Source organism: Phyllobates terribilis, unplaced genomic scaffold, assembly GCF_046119375.1.
Source record: "Phyllobates terribilis strain yellow unplaced genomic scaffold, ASM4611937v1 Scaffold_4__5_contigs__length_816908805, whole genome shotgun sequence".
NCBI lineage: Eukaryota > Metazoa > Chordata > Amphibia > Anura > Dendrobatidae > Phyllobates > Phyllobates terribilis.
In genome coordinates this window covers 619,313,743-619,335,408 of record NW_027362764.1, presented here as the reverse complement: position 1 = coordinate 619,335,408, position 21,666 = coordinate 619,313,743, and the positions used below count along the sequence as shown (strand labels likewise).

The window sequence follows — 21,666 nt, the reverse complement described above, 5'->3', positions numbered from 1 at the left end:
TCTAAAAAGGTGCAGGTCATTGTCTTCATGGTATGCAATTGTCTAGTCTCTTGAGGAGCAGGATGTTCAGGTTTGGAATAGGTGAAGATGATGCTGGAAATGTGGTCTATGTTACAAATTCTGCAGATGAAAGTCATCAAGAAGTTCACATGGCGGTCTGAGCCAAATGGAAAAGGATGAAGAAAGCAAGTGACCCCAATCAGAAAGACATCACCTGTTAGTCACTATATAAAACTGCACTGCAATACTGTCTGCAGAACTGGTATCTACAGCTGTACAGTCACTGTATTGTGGTACATTGGTCTATTTTATTGTGTTTGTTTTTATTAAGTGACAGCTTAATGGTACAGTTTAGTCACTTAGTAGTGGAATGTGTGTGGTTTTATCATTGGTAATTTGTCTTTGTTTTTTGTACAGCATGTTTTGTTCTGTAGAAGTGTTATGTACAGTGGGTACGGAAAGTATTCAGACCCCATTAAAATTTTCACTCTTTGTTTCATTGCAGCCATTTGGTAAATTCTAAAAAGTTCTTTTTTTTCTCATTAAAGTACACTCTGCACCTCATCTTGACTGAAACTTTTTGGTGATAATTCTAAGTGGTATGTGTGGAGAAAATCAGGCACTGCTCATCACCTGCCCAATACAATCTCAACAGTGAAACATGGTGGTGGCAGCATCATGCTAAGGAGAACTGGTTGCAATTGAAAGAAACATGAATGCGGCCAAGTACAAAGATATCCTGGATGAAAACCTCTTCCAGAGTGCTCTGGATCTCAGACTTGGCCGAGGGTTCACCTTCCAACAAGACAATGACCCTAACCACACAGCTAAAATAACAAAGCAGTGGCTTCAGAACAACTCTGTGACCATTCTTGACTGGCCCAGCCAGAGCCCTGACCTAAACCCAATTGAGCATCTCTGGAGAGACCTGAAGATGGCTGTCCATCAACGGTCACCATCCAACCTGACGGAACTGGAGAGGATCTGAAAGGAAGAATGGCAGAGGATCCCCAAACCCAGGTGTGAAAAACGTGTTGCATCATTCCCAAGAAGACTCATGGCTGTACTAGCTCAAAAGGGTGCTTCTACTCAATACTGAGCAAAGGGTCTGAATACTTATGACCATGTGATATTTCAGTATTTCTTTTTTAATAAATTTGCAAAAGTTTCTACATTTCTGTTTTTTTTTCAGTCAAGATGGGGTGCAGAGTATACATTAATGAGAAAAAATTAACTTTTAAGAATTTACCAAATGGCTGCATTGAAACAAAGAGTGAAAAATTTAAAGGGGTCTGAATACTTTCCATACCCACTGTATTCACTGTGTAGTGGCAATGGTAGGTGTTATATAGCGTGGCAGTATTATTACGGCCTAGTATGTTGGTATTATTGATAATAATGGTCTTTGTATAGCGAGTTTTGTGCAGAACAGTATGTAGATATGATCTAGTCCTGGAATAGCAGCCACAGTGTTACATGATAACTATATAAGTCTATATTTTGACTTTAGGTGGCCAGGGAATGGTAGCATATGCAGAGACTTATTCCTTGGGACTTTGGCCCGTGATATTTTAAGACCCTTGCAATGCCTCTGATTTTAACAATAATTCCAGTAACATTCTAATATTTAATGTAGTCTCATTTATATTTACCAGGTAAAAGTTCTTGTTGATTACTGATCACCCGAAATTCTTTTATGGCTTCCTCTACTTCACTATCCACATGGAGCCAAGAGTTACAGTCAAACTGCATGTCCTGTTTGGTTTCTTGATTCACCATTTGAATGCTTTCCAAATGCCATCCTGGTGCAGTGGGTAAGTGATCGCAGACAAGGCGCAGCTTATATATTTCTCCAATATCTTTGATGGTTATCTGTTTTTTTTTTTGCATAAAATTAGTGAAGTCAATTCAATTGTGAAATATAACATATAATTCTCTGAAACTGACAAGTCTTTAAGATCTAACCTCGTTCTTATAATACTACTAGTACTAATAGGAAGAGAGAGAAAAAGCCTATAATACAAAAAGTAATTCCTTCCAATATAGATAAAATCACATTGAAAAAGCCTAATATATCAGATAAATGTTGCTACAATTTAATAAAATCAGACAAATGTGTATATATAAACACAATAAATATTTTATTGAAACACACAATTACACAGTAATAATTACATTTATTAGTAAAAACAAGGAACGATGAAAGAAAGAGGTCGATGATAGACACAAAATAAATAAAATAAGGGCTCACACCCGTCAGCCTAAATAAAATCGCTCCGATGTTGTTCCTGAAAAGTAGAATGAGTGTCATGCTATTGTCGTGCGAGTACAATGCAATTTTTATCAAGTAGCATCGTATGACATGCGTATGCAATGAGTTTTTAACATCAGCTTTTACATACAGTAATTCTAACAAATAAAACAATCTTAAATATTGATATGGACAGAGATAGTTGATAGAAAGAAATATGTCAGTGAGTTCTCTAATCAGTGTTGTGCATGTATATTTTTCTGTAGATGTATTTAGCTAATAAATAAATTAAAAAAAAGGGTGTGACGTCCACCTTATTTTTATTAACCAGCTGTGGGAAAGCAGACAGCTGGTCTTAATAGTCTGGGAAGCAAGCTTCCCAGGCTACTAACATCAGCTCACAGCTGTCTACTCTGCCTTTACTGGTTATTAAAAAGGGGGGACCCCCCAAAAAATGATGTTGGGTCCCCCCTATTTTTAATAACCAGCAAAAGCTAAGTAGACAGCTGTGAGCTGATATTAATAGCATGGGAAGCTCCATGTTTATTGCCCTCTTCCCAGACTATTAAGACCAGCTGTCTGCTTTCCCTCAGCTGGTTAATAAAAATAAGGGGGATACCACGCTATTTTTTAAAACATATTTAATTATTAGCTAAATACATGTACAGTAAGCTACACACACTGCACTAATTACATATATATCTCAATGACCTCTTTCTATCTATTATGTCTATTCTATCTATGCTATTCTGATGGTGCACGCTGTGAATTTACTGTACTTGGCTGATGAAATGTTGGGTTTCCTATGAGATGGGTGCGTAAAAATCGCACTGCACACGCATGGTCCGTGTGCCGTGCAATTTTTTTTCTTGCATCCATCGACTTGCATTAGCGAGTCTTGTCCGATATACGCAGCCACTTGCAGCATGCTGCGATTTTTTTCTCAGTCCGATCCGAGCTTTGAAAAAAATCGTAGATGAACACAATCATTCAATAACATTAGTCATAGTGCAATCCGATTTTTTTTCGGATTGCACTCATCTGATTTAAACGCAGATGAGTATGAGCCCTAAGATTACAATACAGAAGGAAACCACCAGATGACAGAATACAACTAAGGAGTACCAGTTGAAGTAGGGTTGAAACGCGCGTTGAGGTCTGAGGTGGAAAGCAATGAGGTGACGCAGTCTATTATTATTTTTTTGGGCTATGTCTGATTTTAATGTATCTTCATTTTTTTCACTACTGATTTTATTTTTTGTGCATTACAAATCTCCATATATCTAACTTGCAGAATTGCATTGTAATTAACTCTGGGGATATATATATATATGTGCCTACACATACCTGTTATCATTACTCCTTGATAGTATTCTGTCATCTGATGGCTACTCTTTGTTTTATAATATAATTTTCATTATTTCATGCATCTCATCGGCCTCCCCTTGCTTTCATCGTTCCTTGTTTTTACTATTAACTTTTAAATTTTATTTTTACTGTGTAGTTATGTGTAAAGATCTGAGGTTGTGGGTTGTAAGTAATCACCTAGGCAGGTTAACAATACAACAATATTTTATTAACCACCTCCATGGTAATGCAGCAATTCCAAGTAAATGGCCAAAATACAGTTCTCTCAGTCCTCAAATTCCCAATCTGGGTTCAGTAGTTCCACTGGCTTTGTATAAGGCCATAATCACTGTCTCCCAACTTTTGGTCGGCCCACAGATTTCATATCTCCAGCCAGTATAGTCTGTAGCCACAGGCCACAATCCTCTAGACGGCAGATAAAACGATGAAAGCACAGGTAGCCAGTAGCAGCAGTCCTTTTAAGAAAGTGTAAATCTAAACGACATAATCCATAATGGTAACAAGTTTATCCATTCATCCTTCCAAGTCCACGGTCTCCATCCTCTTCCTTCAATCTTTCCACACAACTCTCTCTAAACCATGACTCTCCTTTCTTTCCCTGGGATCAGTCCCCTCCCAGGTCAGAAGTGATCACCCTCCCCCTCAAGCATTCACTGTAAGCCAAAAAGCAATGAAGAATATTCTAGAAGCCTTCATCTGAGACTGCCTGCAAGACCCCCTGTGGTGACGGCTCCACTGTGTCTCAATCCAAACTCACCTAATGAGACCATTGGCTGTTGAAACAATGGACTCCTGAGATAAAGATGTCCTGAGATACAGATTAGAGGAATGCTGGACATTTTACAAGTGAATATAGTGCACATACTGACAAGTAAGCAGAACTATATAAAACATAACAAGTAAATCACTAATAACACACAATAATAATATTGACAAAAATGGTGGTCCGTTGCTGGAAAAGTATCATAGTCTTTAGTAAGTGGGCAGCTCCTCACATTATGTATCTCAAAATATTTATTGTGTGTATTTATACTTTTGTTTGATTTTTTTTTTAATTAAATTGGAGTAACTTACTGTATATGATATATTATACTACTACTACTAATAGTTCATACATTACCAAGCAAGCAGGAATAGTTCTATGGATAGGGAGGGGGTGCACGACAAATGTTTTTTGAATTGTTTCTCTTTTGCCCCTTTCAGCCTTTGAGTTTTTAGGTGCATGTGTGTTGGACCCTGTCTACTTCACCCTTTACTTGACAAGTATAGAGAATGTTTTCCAGATTATCGCTGGCCCATCCAAGTCTAATGTTCGTTGCCATCTTCCTAGGTTTGCCTTGTGGTGACAACAGCCCTAGTCCTGGACAAGCAAATGAAACATAATTCTGAGCAGCCATCTGGACAAAGAGCAAGGCTGGGATTAATCCTTAAGCCTGGGATCAATGCTTAATGTAAAGGCTGGGATACAAGTGCTTTTCACATGCACAGTGAATGGCATGTAGTGATTAGGCCTAGGATAGTCTGCAGTGAATGCTGTTTAACGATTCAATAAAAAGTATAATACCGGCAGTTAATTTATGTTTTCTAATCATATAAAACGTGTCCTTCCTGCCATACACATTCTAGACTTTATTAGGCTATTATCGCTCTTATTACTATAAAATGTTACTGATATAATGGACTCCGCTTTCTTCTGTTAGTTACCAAACACGCGGAGGATGCATTCAGTTAAGATGTGGTGTACGGAACATGCCCGTGTCAAGCGAATGGATTAATATAATGTCATTTGTCATTTGAGAACATGCGTAAGCTGAACACAAGCAATATTCTGTAACTTATACTACAGCAAATCAATGCGTGCACGATCGATATACACCATAATACTATTAAAAGGCCAGTAACATACTAAGTGAATGCATGGTACTTTGTACAGGGACTATTGAATGTTCTTTTTTCAGCTGATTTTTCTTTTCAGTCTATAACTTTACATTTACAGCAGTCACATAAGTATAAATGGAGTATATAGTATTTATACTGAAGCAATATACTTATGTAGGCCAAAAGAATGAGGCTTAACAGGGCGAATCCAAAATTATATGGGACTGGGGGTCTAAGTGTGGCCTCTTAGGCCTCAAAATAAATCAGCTTCCAATACACTGTAAACCAATATTGATAACTGTGGCTCTAAGGCCTCAATCAGATGTCAGTACTTTTTCAAGCGCAAAGAATAAACTGAGCGTCATCAGTGTTTTTCATCCAAATTTCATCAGGGTTTGGTCAGTATTTACCAGCAGTATTTCATCAGTGAGCTTCTTGTGTGAAAAAGAAAAATGAATTGCAAAGAATTTTATTGCTACTTTTCACCAGTTGTCTCCATGATATTTTGTGAACACGGGGTCCGCAAAAAAAACACGGACATATGATCAGCTTCATAGATTATAAAGGGCACATGTTCTATCCTTGAAAATCATGAAAAAAAAAACATATGTGAAAATCAGCCATCTGAATGAGGCTTGAAGGTTTGCTAATACGTGGCGGTTCGCCTCTACAGTCTTTGCATTTTTTTGTCAGGAATATAAAGTGTTTGCTTGCCACTTTTGCCAAGAATGAACAAAACAAAATACAGATAAAAATAGCAGGTGTGAACATACAGTAACAATAAGGGAAGCTGTAAGCCAAAATAATATATTTTTTATTTTTTTACTTTTCATATTCCAACAACTTTTTTATTAGTCTGACAGCATACCGCCATGAGGTTTATTTTTATTGTGATTGAGCTGCCATTAGAGTTATCCACTACTTTTACATTGGTGGATTAGGATAAGTCATCAATGTCTGATCGGCCGGAGTCTGACACCTGGCACCCCCGCCGATCAGCTGTTATCGGTGTCTGTGGATGCCGGCTGGAAGTACTCACTTGCGGAGCTGAACCTCTACTTGTAGTGGCCGGGGCTTGGTACTGCACATCCGCCTCCTATTCAAATCAATAGGAGGCAGATGTGCAGTACCCTAGTACCCAAGTAGACGGAGCAGCTCGGCAAGTGAGTACTTCTGGCCGGTGGTCTCCACCGCCACCGTTAAAAGCTAATCGGTGGGGGTGCCAGCTGTTGGGCCCCAGTCGATCAGACATTGATGACCTATCCTAAGGATTGGTCACCAATGTAAAAGTAGTGGCCAACCTCTTTAAATTTATACTAATTATTCTACCTTTATGGAATGCAGAGAGAAACTGTTGTCATAATTGTTTTCCTTTTTTTATGCCAGTTACCAATCAGTGTTAATAAAGGTAACACATCAATATGTGTTACCTTTACTGCACCCTTGGCACATTGCTATTGTGAACTATCATAGTTTTATGCTTGTTTTATCTGTATTTACTTACCAAAAACTCATCTGTAGAGCCAGGAAATAAACACTGAGTCTCAGAATTTTTCAAAAGAAAAATGTCATTTGTTTTCCCATCTGATCCGTAAATAATGACATTAACTTTCATCTCACTATTCCTTAAGGAATCATTGGCGGTTGTTATTTGTATATTCCAAAGATTTCCTACAACAAAAAGAATAGGATGTGACCATTATATACAATATATAATAACAAAGCCAGGTAGGAATGCTATTTTTACAAAGGGACATATATAAAATAAGGCCAATTTTCTTAGTCTGACACATTTTTGTTTTGAAAACTTTTGTACCCTTCATCTGAAAGGATGCAGCATTATGCCAATTGGATAATGGATCCATTTAACTTATAATATGGTATACAGTTGGAATACCATTAGCATTTGATGACAGCTGAATATTGGTTTGGTTATATATAGGGATGCTATGTGGAAGTTCGGGTTCTGGTACATGACCTAAACTTTATTTCAAAGTTTGGTTCGGGTACCAGAACTGTACCCAAATTTGAACCAGAGCCCGAACCCAATTTAAAACAATGAGGACCTAAACTTTTGTGCTGGAAAATCTCTCTCAGTCTCTCTTCCCCTAGTGGACTTCCCCCCACGAACTTCGAACATTCCAGTGGACTCCCAGGAGAAGTCCGTGTTCGGTGTTTAGCACCGGACACTAAGGGTATGTGCACACGATGACTCCTAGCCTGCGGCACCAACGGTGGATATGCAAATGAGCAGAGGATTTTATTTTTTTCACATGCGGACTTTCCCTTTAGAGGTTTGGTCTATGGAGAAAGCCCGCATGCAGACCCGTAAGAAACATTGACATACTGTGGTTTGGAAAGACGCGCCGTTTGTTAATTTCAGTGAGTGATCCGCAGGTGACCGGATACACATAGTGAACATGGGATTTCTACAAATCCCATCCACTATGCTGTAACATCTGGCCGCTGCGGGTTTGACGCTGCATAAGTCCGCAGCGTCAAACTCGCAGCAAATCCGGACCGTGTGCACACACCCTAAATGTCCAGTATGAACCCCGAACTTCTAAGTTCGGGTTCGCTCATCTCTAGTCATAAATCAGCTTAGGGGATCGTTCAGAAGAAGAGAGATCAGGATAACAGGCCCCATCATCAGACAAGCTCACAGTGAATTGATTCCTGGCTCCACTACGTAGTGTTATATACACAAGGAAAAAAATTGTTGGTACCTTCTGTTAAAGTAAGAAAAACCCACAATGGTCACTGAAATAATTTGAAACTGACTAAAGAAATTTTCAATTTAACTTTACTGAATATCAACTAATGAAAATCAGACATTGCCTCTGAATTGTGGTCCAAAAATAAATAATAAAATTAATGAAAATGGAATGATCAAAAATGATGGTACATTAACTTAATATTTTGTTGCACAACATTTTTAGGCAATCTCTGCAAACAAACAATTTCTCAATGAGACTTCTGCACCCGTCCACATGTATTTTGGCCACTCCTCGTGAGCAAACTGCTCCTCTGTCTCATGTTGGAAGGTGCCTTCAAACATGAGATCAAAGCTCATAGAAGCCACTTCAGAATGCTTTGCTTTTAGCCATTCTTCGATATTTTTAGTTTGGGCCATTATCCAGTTGGAAGACCCTTGACTTGCAACTTAGACCAAGCTTTCTGACACAGGGCAGCACATTTGGCTTCAGAATGACTTGATATTCTTGAGACTGCATTTTACCATGCACAGATTCAAGACACCCTGTGCCAGATGCAGCATAGCAGCCCCAAAACATAACTGAGCCTCCTCCTTGTTTCACAGTAGGTACAATATTCTTTACTTGATATGCTTCATTTATGTGTCTGTGAACATATATCTGATGTGACTTGCCAAAAAGCTCCAATTTTGTCTCATCTGTCCAAAGCACACTCTTCCAGAAGCTTTATGGCTTGTCAATATGCATTTTGGTACTTCCAGTCTTGATTTTTTTTTAGAGACATAAAAAACAAGAGGCGCTCCTTGTGTAACACCATCGGCAACAGATAAGGGGGAGTTGGAGGGTTGGTCGCTCACCTGAACAGGTGATGTACAACTACGTAAGGAGCGATGTATATTCCAATCATGGCTGCTGCTCTGGCCGCTGTACTAACACCAAATGGAGAGAGGACAAAACAAGTAAAGAAAACAGGAATGCGGTGGATCCCGGGAGCTGCCACTAACAGAGGTTAATCCAGGCAGTAAGTATAAAAAACTTCCAATTTATTGCAACGCGTTTTGGAGTAGAACCTACTCATTCCTCAGTCTTGTTTTTTTCTGATTTTCTTTCAACAGTGTTTTTTTTCTTGGTCGTCTTCCATAAAGTCCACTTTGGCCAAGACATCGGCAGTTGGTGTGATCGGATACTGATGTATCTTGAGCTTGGAGTTCACTTCTAATGTCCTTGGAAGTTGTTCTGGGCATTTCTTTGATTTGTCATCAATTTTCCTCTTGCGGCCACGTACATTGAGATTAGCTACAGTGGCATGGAACTTAAACTTCTGAATAATACTTGCAACTATAGTAACAGGAACATGAAGTTGTTTGTAGATGGTCCTATAGCCTTTACATTTAACATGTTTGTCTATAAATTTCTTCCTAATTTCCTGAGGCAACTCTCTCCTTAGCTTCTCACATTTTCAGTGTAGTATGCACCATGATACCAAACAGCACAGTGACTACTTTTCATCCTTCAAATAGGCACCCTGACTAATTATAAGTTTGAAGAACATTTGATATTAATTACAGAACACACCTTAGTTTAACATGTGCCTGTGGTCAAATTATCTTCAATCTTTTCTAGGGGTACTGTTATTTTTGTCCATACCATTTTGATTAGGTTTTTTTTTTACATTTTTCTGATGAACCACAATTCAAAAGCAACTGTCGATTTTCAGTAGTTGATATCCAGTAAATTTAAATTGAAAATTACTTTTGTCACTTTTAAGTTATTTCAGTGACCATTGTGGGTTTTTCTTACTTTAACAGAAGAATACTAACAATTTTGTCCGTGTGTATAGAGGTCATAGAAGTAAAAAAATCAAAACTTTCTAATAAAACTCTTTTTTGTATGCTAAATTTTAGCATACATATATCCATACACTTTAAAGAAGTGAATAATATTTTTACCATTTTTTCATATTAATATTAATTTATATTGTGAAAACTTGCAAGTATTTGAAAATTTCTTCCCTTACCCTGAGATGAAAATTGTATATTTACACTTCTTTTTTACCTTTTTTTGTGTATTTTGAGGTAAAAATACCAGATGAAAAGAATATTAAACAATCACTAATAATATGCCCCCTGAGGAAGCAATACATGCAAAACGAGAGTAGGGGATAAACACTGGCAGGCTGCTGGGACTCTAAATGGGTGTCTAACACTTGCTGTTATTGCCACAAATTTGTGCCAATGTTGCAGCAAAATCTGTTGTGGATTTGTCCCAAACAAATTTGCTGAATGTTCAGATATTCTATAAGTTTCTTTTAAATTGAATGCACAAAGTTTGGGCTTATAGATCTCCTTGGGCGCTCCATTACATCACACGTTACATGTTTCAGTTCTGTTCTTGAGGTCTTATTACAAATTCACAACTGAAATCTACATTGATGTGATCATTTCACAATTCCATGTTTAATGGGTGTCAAGGACTGGAATTAGGGTCTCTGCCCCAACATTATGCTGCTCTCAGATTACATAGTAAAAACCTGCTAACAGATTCCCTTTAACAATTGCTCTTATAAACCAGGCAAAGTTGCAATAGTCTGTAAATTACTGGATATTGTATAAAAATAGAAAACGTTATTTCCAGTGGAAAAAAGGGTCTGTCTGTATTTTTAAAGCTTTTGAGCAAGTCATCAGTGTATTGAGTTTTAGACATTTATGACTAATAATTGTCACTCATTATGCTTTAAAAGTTAGTCCATGAAAACTTCAGATTGTCTGAAATTTTGGGATAAATTGTGCAGAACTTATTGCCCTAAGAGATTCAACTGGTTATGATTTTTTAGGATATGTGTACTCACATGTTTTAAGCTCAGGTGAACTCGATGAGTTTTTCAAACGGAAGATGATTTAGGAATCTCTTTTTGGCGGTTTCTTCAGTTGTTTCTTAGCGTTTTTCTGACAGCTTTTGCCGCCTGCTTTATTTTGAAGGGTTTTCTCAAGGTTGTTCTTAAGTATTTTTTAATGACCTTGTCTGGTCGTTTTTTTTCACTCCATTGAATAATGAAGAAACGTCGATTTTTTGCTTTGTTTTTTTTGTAAGCAAAAACTATGGCAAAACACTCCAAGAGATGTCTAGGCGTCCTCTGGGTGTCTTTTGAGCTTTCTCATTGACTTGTATTGTAAAGTACAGAGAGTCTTCTGAGTGGAAAATGGCCTGGTATGGATTTGTCACTTTTTTAAACCAATAAGAGAAGAAATAGTCCAGCTTCTTCTTTAGTAGATTAAAGAAGTTGTCCATTACTTTATATTACCCCCCCCCCCTCAATATATCCCCCCGGGGCCCCTAAAAATTTTTGCAAATACCTTACGTTGCTTTTTCTGCCTATGAGCGGCCCTGTCCTTGGCCGCTTACAGGCATCACCTGACCCCGCACGGACGTCACGACAAGTGAGGCGTGACTCAGCGCTGGGGTCCCCGCTGTGGCTGCTGGGTTGTGGATGGGGTTCCCCCCCCCGCATCACACCCAGCATCCACCGCGCGCTTTCCCAATGAATGGGGAGAGGCAGAGCACGCGGTGGATACCGGGTGTGACGCTGGGGGGAACCCTGCCCAGAGCCTGGCATCCACCATGGAACGCAGAAGACAGAGACTCCTGCCAGCACTTCTCGTGACGTCAGCGGATGTCAGAGCCGGCTGCAGCCGGGGGTCACGTGATGCCTGTGAACGGCCAGTGATAGCGCCACTCACAGGCATTATCTGCAACGTAAGCTAATTACAAAAATCCTTAGGGGCCCCGGGGGGATACATTGGGGGGTAATATAAAGTACTGGACAACCCCTTTAAGGGTGAGTGTTCACCTGAAGTGCGTTGATTCGAGCGTTATACTAACGCAAATTCACCTGTCATCATTAGTGATGAGCGAGTATGTTCTGTTAACCCTTTCAGCGAGCATGCTCGGGTGCTCGCTGAGTATCTTCAGTGTGCTCGGGTATCATGTTTCAGTCACTCCATGCTCGTGATTTGCGTCTGTTTTAATACACGTGAGGAATGCCTAAGAAGTAGGCACTCCTCACATGTATTAAAGCTGTCAAACAGTCGCAAATCAAGAGCATGGAGTGACTGAAACATAACACCCGAGCACACTGAAGATACTCGGAAAACACCCGAGCATGCTCATAAATCTCGAGTAACGAGCATGCTCGCTCATCACTAGTCATCATGACTTTCCATGTTCTGTGTATGGATTTCATTTAAATAAAGAAGAATCTACTCGTAAAGCTAGACTATTTCTTTACCCTATCGCATATTTGGGCTGCTGCAGAGCCGTTGTCTGAGCTCCGAGTGGATGGGGTTAACGTCCATGGTTAGCTGGAATCTACATTATTTTGTTACTTCTTTTAACCGCTTGGCATTTTTAGATTTCTGAAGTGGTTAAAAGGAGTTAAAAATGCATATGTTCACCCTGTTGGGTGTTTTCTGACTGGTTTCTCAGGTGGTTTTTATCCTGTAGATTTGAAGATATTAAAAATAACAAACTCAGCTAATCTCACCCACAGGTGCTCCAGCTCTGCTTGCCAATTACTGTCCCTGGTCTTTGTGACAGGCTATAGTGGTAATATAGTCATGACTAGAGATCAGGGAATCCGAACTTAAAAGTTTGAGGTTCGTACAGGACAGTTACTGTCCGGTGCTAAACGTCAAACACAGACTTCTCCCAGGAGTCCGTTGGAATGTTTGAAGTTCCAGGGGAAGTCCGTTGCAGAGAGAGTTTCAAAAGTTCGAGTCCCAGTTGTTTTCAATGGGATTTGGGTTTTGGTTAAAGTTCTGGTACCCAAACTGAATTTTGGAATTTGGAACCTAGCCCGAACTTCCATGGGTCCGCTCATCCCTAGTCACAACTATACATGTATACATAATTACAGTGAAGCCAATTTCTGTCAACCAATTTCTTCTACATTAGCTCAAAAGCCAGGGATTGGCTGCAGCAGTCACGTGTACTGTTACAGTGACATTACTGTACCGCTGCAGCCTGTGAATTAGACTGGACAGCATTAATGCAGCTGTAAATATAACTGAGCTAGTTTTTATTTTTAAATCTGCAAGTCTACAGGGTTAAAAACATAAAAAGCATTATAAGGAAAACCCCTTTAAATGTACAGTCATGGCCAAAAGTATTGAGAATGAGACAAATAGTAATTTTTCCAAAGTTTACTGCTTCATTTTTTGTAATGGCAATTTGCATATACTCCTGAATGTCAAAGAGTGATCAGCTTAACAGCAATTACTGTACTTGCAAAGTCAATATTTGCCCAGAAAATGAACTTTAACCCCCAAAACACATTTCAACATCATTGCAGTCCTGCCTTAAAAGGAGCAGCTAACATCGTTTTAGTGATTGATCCATTAACACAGGTATGGGTGTTGATGAGGACAGGGCTGGCGATCAATCAGTCATGATTAAGTAAGAATGACATCACTGGACACTTTAAAAGGAGGCTGGTTCTTGGTATCATTGTTTCTCTTCTGTTAACCATGGTTATCTCTAAAGAAACACGTGCAGCCATCATTGCACTGCACAAAAATGGCCTAACAGGGAAGAGTATCGCAGCTACAAAGATTGCACCTCAGTCAACAATCTATCGCATCATCAAGAACTTCAAGGAGAGAGCTTCCATTGTTGTCAAAAAGGCTCCAGGGCGCCCAAGAAAGACCAGCAAGCGCCAGGACCGTATCTTAAAACTGTTTCAGCTGCGGGATCAGACTACCAGCAGTGCCGAGCTTGCTCAGGAATGGCAGCAGGCTGGTGTGAGTGCTTCTGCACGCACTGTGAGGCGGAGACTCTTTGAGCAAGGGCTGGTTTCAAGGAGGGCAGCAAAGAAGCCACTTCTCTCCAGAAAAAACATCAGGGACCGACTGATATTCTGCAAAAGGTACAGGGAGTGGACTGCTGAGGACTGGGGCAAAGTCATTTTCTCTGATGAATCCCCTTTTCGATTGTTTGGGACATCTGGAAAACAGCTTATTCGGAGAAGAAGAGGTGAGCGCTACCACCAGTCTTGTCTCATGTCAACTGTAAAGCATCCTGAAACCATTCATGTGTGGGGTTGCTTCTCAGCCAAGGGAATCGGCTCACTCACAGTCTTGCCTAAAAACACAGCCATGAATAAAGAATGGTACCAGAATGTCCTCCAAGAGCAACTTCTCCCAACCGTCCAAGAGCAGGTTGGCGCCCAACAATGCCTTTTCCAGCATGATGGAGCACCTTGCCATAAAGCAAAGGTGATAACTAAATGGCTCATGGAGCAAAACATAGAGATTTTGGGTCCATGGCCTGGAAACTCCCCAGATCTTAATCCCATTGAGAACTTGTGGTCAATAATCAAGAGACGGGTGGACAAACAAAAACCAACAAATTCTGCCAAAATGCAAGCATTGATTATGCAAGAATGGACTGCTATCAGTCAGGATTTGGTCCAAAAGTTGATTGAGAGCATGCCAGGGAGAATTACAGAGGTCTTGAAGAAGAAGGGGCAACACTGCAAATATTGACTTGCTGCATTAACTCATTCTAACTGTCAATATAACCTATTGGTACTCATAATATGATTGCAATTATATTTCTGTATGTGACATAAACATCAGACAAACACTAATAAAAACCAGAGGCCAGCAGATCATGTGAAAACATAATTTTTGTGTCATTCTCAAAACTTTTGGCCATGACTGTATACAATGAGCCTTGATGTTCTCTATTTTTTTCAAGTGCCCCCATAAGTAACAGACATCTAATGGTTAACAATATAATGTCAAATCTTTTTATTAAAGCAATACTGAGCGTTATAATACTGTACAGTATGGAGAATATAATTTCCAACTAGACCAATAATGAAAAATAGCATGGATAGCACGGTAGAACTGAGCAAGACTGACGTTATGTAATCACTACATTGGAAAATTGTTATGTTCAGAATAAGTCAATTATCCCAAACAAAACGGCAGCATTGTATTTTTCTGGTCTCCCAGCAGGAGTATTTTCACGTTCGCCTGTTTTAAGTCTTCCTTTTACTCCTGTCTATAATGTAATGTAAAATGTATTGTGTACAATCCCACGGAACCTATCATTTTATCTAAACACGTCAGATTCCTGTAAACAAATGCAGATTTTTAAGAAAATGCAATTAATTCTATGAACACAGTGCATAAATTTCTCAAGTACAAATTTGGAAGAATATGTTAACCACAATACTGTGAATTGGGGTCAAAATGTTAACAGTAATTAATAATGAGGAATATCAGAATTTTCTTCAACCAAAATGTTTAATGGGTTCAGTCCTTATTTACGGAAGCTTCAAGACTGAAATACATACTAGGTGACACTACTACACGTATCGGTTGCTATTCGCTTCTGGTCATGTGGTCATGGTGAATGCCTTCATAAAGACGTCTGAACCGTGTTGCAATCACTCACAATATTCTTTGTGTTGCAAACATAATGTTGCAATGCAACATGAAACGTCACACAATGAAAATTCACAATGTACCTTACAAAGCTCAACAGGAAACAGGAGGAGGGTCACTTCTTCAGCAGCCCCTAGTTCTAAGAGCCCTCATGTAAGTGATCCCTTATAGAACTCTCAGTAACTCCACTACACTATGGGACCCTATCATCTAGGCCAGGGGTGGGGAACTGCTTTTCTGCTGAGGGCCAATTGGATATTTATACCATCCTTCGGGGGGGCCAAACAAATCTCAAGTTAACTCGCCCACAAAGTACGTCCTGACGCTGGCCCTGGTGTCAGGATGTAATCTTTCATTGCAGTGCCTCAGCACTCACTCGTTAACACTGTGCGCGCGTGCTCACAGAGCAAGAAGAAATGAATAGGCTGGCGGCTGTGAAAACACAGCTTATGGCGCTAGCACTGCGGTCCCCGGGAATCTGCTCGGGGCCGGATAAAAGGTCATCAAAGGCCATAAATGGCCATAGGGCCTGAGGTTCCCCACCCCTGATCTAGGCCGTTGGTGTCGCACTCAAGCCCCGTGAGCCGAATCCGGCCCGCCATGTCATTCTATGTCACCCGCTAAGTCAGGACACATTTCAACACAGCTCCAACCAGCTCTCCGTATGGGGAAAGTAGAGAGCCTGTCGGAACAGTGTTGAAGTGTGCGACGGAGCTCAAAATCTAAGATGGTAGCCGCCCCCTGTGCTGGCGCCACCCATGTACTAAAAACTGGCTTGCCTCTATATTGACACAGCCAGTGCTTAGCAGTGGGGGATAAGAATCCTCTAGAATCATGCACACTATCTGTACGACTTAAAGCACTGAACTTTTTCTCCTATAAATTTTAAATATTGTATGGATGATATTTTGGTAACATAATAAGGATTTTCAAGGGCTCTGCATGCTGCCTTACATATAGACATTGGGCCAGATTCATAAAAGGTTTTACATCAGTATTCTGCCAGAAAAGCTTTGAGATGCAGCAACATTTTGGCACAACTGGAGGCTGCACTAAAATTTTGCAACTTTTGCCGTTCTCACACCATTTTTGCCCAGCTCTGACCAAGTCAACAGTGCTGGGTCGAGACAGGGAATGATGACTGCTGCTCGTCAAATGCATGATGAGCAGCAGTATTCACTATGCCACAAATCTTATTCCAGCAGAGGCTGAGGCATAAATGGAGGCACATGCCACTTGCCATTCGACTAACTTTCCTGATTCATGAAGAGGTGTGCGCCTCTTCATGAATCAGAAGCATTTGATTGCAGCACACTTCCTCATAATACCAACATGAACAACGCCAGTCTTGATGTATCGGGTCCATAGTCTGTAGGCTAATATAATGCTGAATGAAATTTATTTAAATAACTTTTCAGTTTAGAGAATAGATAAAAGTGTTATTTCCCATCTTCATAAATGAGTATTGATGGATAGTGCTTGAAATTGAAAGCAATTTTGCAATTTATGACTTACTAAAATTTGCAGCCTTTTTTGAGATAAACAGTTTTCTTTTCTTTACAGCTCATTGTCTTGGAGAAAGACCACTGCTGATAGACTGCAGGACATGCAAAGTTCTTACAAGTCCTTTTCTATTGAGATTGTAAGCACTGTTTTGAAGCCATTCAGAATTGTTGGACAGCACTGTTAAATCCTGTTTCTCTCTAGCTTCAGCACTGGCTTACAAGCTACACAACTCTGAGCGGGGCGTTAAGGCTACACTGGCAGAGCTGCTGAGCTCACTGGCAGCCGCGCTGTCAGTGTGACGTCAGTGCTAGAGCCAATGCTAGAAACCAGGAGAAGCAGCGGAGAGTCACCGGTGGACCCTGGGAAGCTGAGCATAGCGCAATTTTTGTGTTTTTTTTTATACCAAGCTGCGCTCAAGGACAAAATTTAACTGAAATGTGTTATGCACACGCCCAGGCTAAGCGGCGTGTGCGTGTGATTGGTAGTGATTCCACTGGACCGTGCCGGAGAGTGAATGCCTGGAGGGGCGTGACTAAGTATTCACCCGATCCGACCAGGGTCGCACGACGGCATACGACGCCAGTGCACCAAGGAGGAACCGAGCAGAGGGACCAGGTGCTACTCCAGGACAGACCCCGGACACGGCTGTTGACCCACACAGGGGAATACAGGAACAGGCTGGTAGGCTGGCACACAGACTGGAGGGTATAGGCAGGCACGACTGGTATGCAGGCAGGCGGGTATGCAGGCAGGGGGGTAAAGGCAAGCACAGCTAGAGTGCAGACAGGGAGGCACTAGCAGGTAGGAACACAGGCGGGATAGGACCCAGTACACACCGGGACTCAGGAACAATACAGGCAGAGGGTTACAGGCAAGCACAGCTAGAGTGCAGACAAGGCTGAGCAGGGAGGACAGGGCTCTGTTCACACGGAACAGACAGGAAGGGAAAGACAGAGCCAGATACTCACACAGTACTTGCAGAGACAACAAGCAGGAGTTAGGTATGAGTTCAGACTCTGCAGAAAAAGGAAGGGAACGGACATAGAGGCAAAACAGGTAAAGGACAGGAGAGAGTTCAGACTGGAACTGAGTGTACGGAGGAGACCGACACTGCAGAGGGATACAGGAGCGGGTCTGGGAATACGGCCCCCAGAGAGGCGGGACGAACAGGCAAGGAGCGTGTTCAGACAGGACAGACCAGACACAGGAGCGGGTCTAGGAAATCGGCCACTAGAAGGCGGAACGAACAGGCAAGGAGCGTGTTCAGACAGGACAGACCAGACACAGGAGCGGGTCTAGGAAATCGGCCACTAAAAGGCGGAACGAACAGGCAAGGAGCGTGTTCAGACAGGACAGACCAGACACAGGAGCGGGTCTAGGAAATCGGCCACTAGAAGGCGAGAGGAACAGGCTAGGAGCGAGTACAGACAGGTCAGACAAGATACAGGAACGGGTCTAGGTAATCGGCCCCTAGAAGGCAGGAGGAACAGGCTAGGAGCGTGTTCAGACAGGACAGACAAGAGAACACAGAAAGGACTCAGTTCAGACACGGGAGCTGATACCGCAAAGCAGGAGACATACAGGACTCAGTTCAGACACGGGAACTGATACAAAAAGCAGGAGACAAGAGACGGGACCTGGCACCTTCAGAGTGCAAGCACACACTGAAGGAAACACTATGCTCAGGCAGGGATAGAAGGGAGCTGCTGAGCTATATACCAAGTGACAGACAGCAATAGACTGAGGACGCACAAGGGGTGTGACCCACAGCAGGTACAAAAGGCAGGAAGTGATCGGGCGCCGCCCTTAAGCAGCAGAAACAGACACAAACAGACAGCATGGAGGGAAGCCAGAGAGACATTCTGGACAGGAGATCAAGTGCGCCCTCTTGCACAGTGGGAGATGGACCACCATGCAAGGACGCCGCCAGGTATGTTACAAAATGGGACAACTCCTTTAAAGAAAGCTTTTCTGTAATGGGAAAAATATAAAAAGTGACAATCGATGAAATTGTAAAACTTTTCTCAAATACATATAATTAGCAAATCAAATGATTTCCCTCAGTATTACAAGGGGCGCAAATTTCACATTCACTTTTCCAGAGTAAGTTAAAACTCTGATGAGATGATCTTCTCTAGGACATACTAATTGTAAGGGGGAGGCTGATTCTATAGAGCAGCGGTCCCCAACCTTTCTCACCTTGAGAGCCACATTCAACTCTGAGACATGGTCATGAGCCACATCCAGGTCAGCCCCTCCCTCAGCAGTGACGCTCCGAGACCACCAATACTGATATTATGACTGCCAAAGCTTGCCCACAGAGACCCTTGTAGGCAGTATAATTACATCTATAGGTTCCCAGTTTACCCTCATTTGGTCTTCTCATATCAAGCGTACCTTCCACACTATTGCGTCCAGCTTCAAGCACCCCCTAACAGTATCATCCTATCTCCAGCTTACTATGTTTATATGTCTCCCTCTCCTCACATGTATATGCATATCTAAATCTTCTCTTCGATGCAGGGCTACTCATAAAAGTCACCATCTACAGATCTTCTCCTAATAGCTGACCATGACCTAAACCAGATTCTAATGCACCAAGCTGGCAGACCGCCGCGAGCCACACATCTTGCGCCCCCGAGCCACACGTCGCTCCTGAGCCACAGGTTGGGGAACACTATTATAGAGCATCTGAATTGTAAGTAAAGCTTTATACTCGGAGCTGACAGAATTTGGTTTGTTGCACTGTTATTCATCAACCAAGTGCCAGGGTTGCCAACCATCCAGAAGTTCCAGAACAGTCTGTAAAAATAGGGTCAGTTTTTGCCCTGTCCATGAAAAAATTTGAGGCGGCTGTGATGTTTTTGAAGCTGTAGCATCGTATACAGATTATTTTGACTGTAATTATCATTATTTTACAGTTTACAGTGAATGTAACTAATGCCTTCATATCAGAATTATGGGCTGGACACAGGTATCATTTAGTCATAATAATTTACTATGGATTTACAAAGTATCCGTAAAAAATGTTGTCTGTCCTTGATTTTTTAATAATTCGTCCTGAAAAAGTAAACAGTCAAGTTGGCAACAGATGTCTCTGTGTGACTCTCACTGCTTACATGCATGTAGGGGACTCATAATATGCTCATTTTACTAGAAGACCGAAAAACGTTTAAGACGGATTATTCTGCAGTTCTAACATGGATTGATAAAGTAAGTACACCAGTCTCATCAGGTCAATTTATCTAATAATGTATCCAGTTTGTATTTTAAAATCTGCTGAAATATCCTCTTTAACAATATACAATTTCTGTTGCATTGTACATGTTCTTTTAAAAATATATAAAATGTACATTTTCTATTTAATCTGTCAGGGTGGAGTTACACCTCAAGAAGTAAATTTTATTCATCTATTATAATATATTCAAGATAGAAAGTAGGATCCACTCCACCGGAGAAAAATAAATCAAGCGAATTGTCTGTTACAATGTTTATGCATAGTCATATGGGAATAAGTCTAAGCAAAAACAGCTATAAAAGACGGCAATACCAATAAATTATCCATTGCTAATGTTACAGACAGACTCTAAACAAATATTATTTTTTTCTTCGTATTATTAAAATAACCTCTTTTACTACTTAAAAGAAATCTGTCACCCCCTGGGACTTTTCAGACCTCTTCCGTACAAGGTAAGTTGCTTAGGCGCGGGATCCTGCCATGGGAACTGCACGTCACAGGGCACTGTGATGTGCAGGGGAGGGGGGAAATTTGGAAATTAAGTTAATAGATAGAGATTTCTTTGCATCCCCTGGATGGGAAGCATGTCAAAACTAATTTAATAAAAGTAATTTCAAAGCAAGCAAACCTCTAATATGGGGCATGCAGGTAAGTATAGATTTACATTTCTATCACCTGTATGCCCATATTAGAGGTCTGAAAAGTCCCAGGGGGTGACAGATTCCCTTTAATTGCATCCACTGATATCTTATGCAACCATACGTACACTTGATTCCAAGGATTATTGTATGTAACTAGAACAATGTTCTATAGTGGTGTAATGGCATGTAGCATAATGATTTATTAAGACCTTTCCAAACAGAAATTCAGGTATTTCAGCTCCCGAAAATATCCTCATAAAAATAAAATCAGTAAATATCAATTAGATAGATGATATAAATCAAGCTATCTGCATTTCTCATGTATACAAATCCATTATTAAAATTGCCTTTCTGTGCTAGTATTGCTCTTATTTATTTCTGTTCTGTTTCTGCACTTACTGGGGTTATAGAGCATGGTTTACTTACAGTATAATGGATACATAAATGAAGGGTTTTATAAGAAAAGTGGATAAGAAAAAATGGAGTTCAATAGTGCTGTCCGTGGAGAACAGAATAAAACCACAAGATATATTAGAGGTAGTTTAACCACTTCGCGCCAGAGCCTGTTTTTGCCTCCGTGACCAGGCCAATTTTTTCAATTCTGACCACTGCCAGTTTATGA

At 40.8% G+C, this 21,666-nt stretch overlaps 1 protein-coding gene across 2 annotated transcripts in view; it reads right to left on the bottom strand.

Moving 5' to 3' along the window:
- The window catches only part of RP1 (RP1 axonemal microtubule associated), a 1,013,486-nt gene that overhangs the window by 381,057 nt on the left and 610,763 nt on the right, over positions 1-21,666 (bottom strand). For both annotated transcript variants that reach the window (XM_073679301.1, XM_073679302.1), the window contains exons 32-33: positions 7,002-7,168; positions 1,653-1,872 (exon numbers count right to left, since the gene is read on the bottom strand). In XM_073679301.1, the coding sequence (XP_073535402.1) occupies positions 1,653-1,872; positions 7,002-7,168 (387 nt within the window). The remainder of the gene's footprint in view (positions 1-1,652; positions 1,873-7,001; positions 7,169-21,666) is intronic.